This window comes from Solanum stenotomum, chromosome 12 (genome assembly GCF_019186545.1).
Source record: "Solanum stenotomum isolate F172 chromosome 12, ASM1918654v1, whole genome shotgun sequence".
NCBI classification, from domain to species: domain Eukaryota; kingdom Viridiplantae; phylum Streptophyta; class Magnoliopsida; order Solanales; family Solanaceae; genus Solanum; species Solanum stenotomum.
Window position 1 is genome coordinate 22,762,415 of NC_064293.1, and position 3,170 is coordinate 22,765,584.

The 3,170-nt window shown below is 37.2% G+C and overlaps 1 protein-coding gene across 1 annotated transcript; it reads left to right on the forward strand.

Moving 5' to 3' along the window:
• Positions 1–516: 516 nt before the first annotated feature.
• Positions 517–2,584, forward strand: LOC125847235 (uncharacterized). The gene is made up of 4 exons (XM_049526899.1): positions 517–594; positions 849–1,169; positions 1,254–1,995; positions 2,409–2,584. The coding sequence occupies exons 1-4, from the start codon at positions 517–519 to the stop codon at positions 2,582–2,584; spliced, it is 1,317 nt and encodes a 438-aa protein (XP_049382856.1).
• Positions 2,585–3,170: the final 586 nt, after the last annotated feature.

A 3,170-nucleotide genomic window follows, 5' to 3' on the forward strand; every position in this document is an offset into this window, starting at 1 on the left:
GGAGGAAGAGGGAAGAAGTAAGAAGAAGGAAGAAGAAGAGGAACAACAAGAAGAAGGAGGAGGAAAAAGAAGAGGAAGACGAAGAAGAAGATGGAAATGTTTAAGAATAAGAGGATTTTTTTTCTTGTTCTTATAATTCTAAAATAAGTTTCTTTTTATTCGTGTTTTGTTTCAACTAAATTCTACTTGTTCTAGGACTAGTTCTTTACTATCTTTTGGTACCCCAAAATTCCAAACTTTATTACTACGAACTTGATACACGTTTTGGTTTAATTATAAATATACAAAGTATTCTCGTTCAAATGTTATTTTGAGTGGAAAAAGGCAAGTGTGGGTGAGTTTAACAGAGGGTAAAAGCCATATTAAAAGTGTGATACTTGATTTTTTTTTAGATGTCTAATTCAGGTGGTGATGTGGAAAGGGCTCGTTTAGAAGCCCGAGGTCAAAGGAAGGAACGACTTCACCCTTCAAGCTATGCACCAACAATTTGAGAGATGGACCCTTCAATTTCAAGAGATGAGGGATATGATTATCGAGCAGAATGACACCATAGCTGCAATTAGGAGGGAGAATGATGTTGTACCCCCAAATAATGTTAGACCCCAAGTTAGAAGGAATGTACCCCATATCCCTTTTGTAAATCCTGAATAATATAATGATGATTTTGATGTTGAATTTAATCTAGAAAGAAGAGATATAGGAGGGGACAAAGAGGTAGAGTAGAAGATGATAATATAAATAGTATAAAAATGAAGATGCCATCTTTCAAGGGGACAAGGGATCCAGACTTGTACCTTGATTGGGAGAGATGATTTGAAGCCATCTTTGATTGCCATAACTACTCTGAGGGTAAGAAAGTTAAACTTGTTGTTGTTGAGTTATCTGATTATGCTGCTTCTTGGTGGAAAAAGCTTGCTAGGGACAGATTGCAAGAGGAACTACCACCTATTGCTACGTGGGCAGAGATGAAGAGGGTAATGAGAAAGCGATTTATTCCATCATACTTCCAAAGAGATCTACAATCTCGCCTTCAACACTTGAAGCAAGGCTCCATGTCGGTGGATGAGTACTTCAAAAGCATGGATATTAGGATCCAAGCTAACTGCATGGAGGAAGAAGATGTTACAATAGCTAGATTTTTAAATGGTTTAAATACAGAAATAGCTAATGTAGTAAAGATACAACAATATGTAACTTTAGATGAGTTAGTTGATTTGTCTGTAAAAGTTGAAAAACAAATTGAGAAATAGCAGCAAAATAACTCATGGAGAAGTCGACCAAATACTATCTCTAAGAAGCCATGGTCAACTCAAGATGGGAAAGCCCCCTCCAAACCTCAAGATGATAGAGGTAAAGGTAAAGTTGAGGAGGGAGGTAAAACCTTTAATCCTAAATCTTCTACACCTTCAAGTTCTATTCAATGTCACAAATGTCATGGAAGGGGACATATGATGCATGAGTGTCCAAGTAGAAGAAACATCCTACTTAGAGAGAATGGAGAATATGAGAGTGAAAAAAGTGAGGGGGAAGAAGAAGAGGGAGAAGGTGTAAGTGAGGAAGATGATTTGGAACTGCCTAATGATGGTATAATTGGGGTGGTTAGGAGAATTATGACTATCAATTTGGGTAGTGTTGATGAAGGGCAGAGAGAGAATTTGTTTCATACTAGGTGTGAAATAAAAGGGAAGACTTATTCTATGATTATTGATGGGGGAAGTTGTGCAAATGTGGTGAGTTCATACTTGGTGGATAAACTAGGAATTGCATGCATGAAGCGCTCTACCCAATATAGGCTCCAATGGTTGAATGATTATGGAGAAGTAAAAGAAAACAAACAATGCATGATTTCATTCAATGTTGGTAGGTATGAAGATGAAATTCTTTGTGATGTAGTTCCAATGCAAGCATGTCATGTTTTACTTGGCCGACCTTGGCAGTATGATAGGGATACTACTCATCATGGGAGAAAGAATAGGTATAGTCTTCTGCATAATGGTAAGAAGTATACTCTTGCACCATAATCTCCTTCTCAAGCGTTTGAAGATCAAAATCAATTAAAGGAAACAATGGGAAAACAAAAGGGAGAGGTAAAAAGTGAGCTTGAGGGAGAAGAAAAAGGCCAAGAGATAGAAAAAAAAAAGATGGCCGAGAGAAAGAGAGAGAGGACAGCGATCTAAGTAAAGAGGTAAAAGAGGGTGTGAGTAAAAAAATAAAATGTTTTGGTGAGAGGAAAGAGGCTGAGGAAAGAGGCTAATGAGAGCCTTTATATAAAAGCCAAAGAGTGTTTGAATGCTAGGAGAGAGGGGCTGCCCATAATACTACTTACTTAAAAGAAGTATTGATTAATTTTGAACAACTAACTCCTTCTTTGCCAAATAGTGTTTCTACTCTTTTGCAAAATTTTGAAGATGTTTTTCCTGATGACACTCCAAAGGGATTACCACCTTTGAGAGGGATTGAGCACCAAATAAACTTTGTGCCTGGGTCTCAACTTCCTAATAGGCTTGCCTATTGGAGCAATCCTGAAGAGACCAAAGAATTACAAAGGCAAGTTGAAGAATTGCTTGGAAAGGGATTTGTTTGAGAGAGTATGAGCCCATGCTCTGTTCCAGTCCTATTGGTTCCCAAAAAGGATGGAACATGGAGGATGTGTGTAGATTGTCGAGCCATCAACAAGATAACGGTAAAGTATCGCCATCCTATCCCTTGTCTTGATGACATGTTGGACCAACTGTATGGTTCAAAATTCTTTTCTAATATTGATCTAAAGAGTGGTTACCATCAGATTCGTATGAATCCTGGAGATGAATGGAAAACTACTTTTAAGACCAAATATGGACTTTATGAGTGGTTAGTTATGCCCTTTGGCTTGACTAATGCACCAAGCACTTTTATGAGACGAATGAATCATGTTTTTAAATATTTCCATGGAAAATTTATTATGGTGTATTTTGATGACATCTTGATCTTTTCTTAAAATCTGGATGAACACCTAGAGCATTTAAAACACGTTTTTGAAGTTCTTAGAAATCAGCGCTTATTTGCTAATCTCAAAAAGTGTACTTTCTGTGTTGATCGTGTGGTTTTCTTAGGTTTTGTGGTCAGTTCTAAGGGAGTTGAAGTAGATGATGAGAAAATCAAGGCAATAAAAGAATGGCCTAAACCTAATA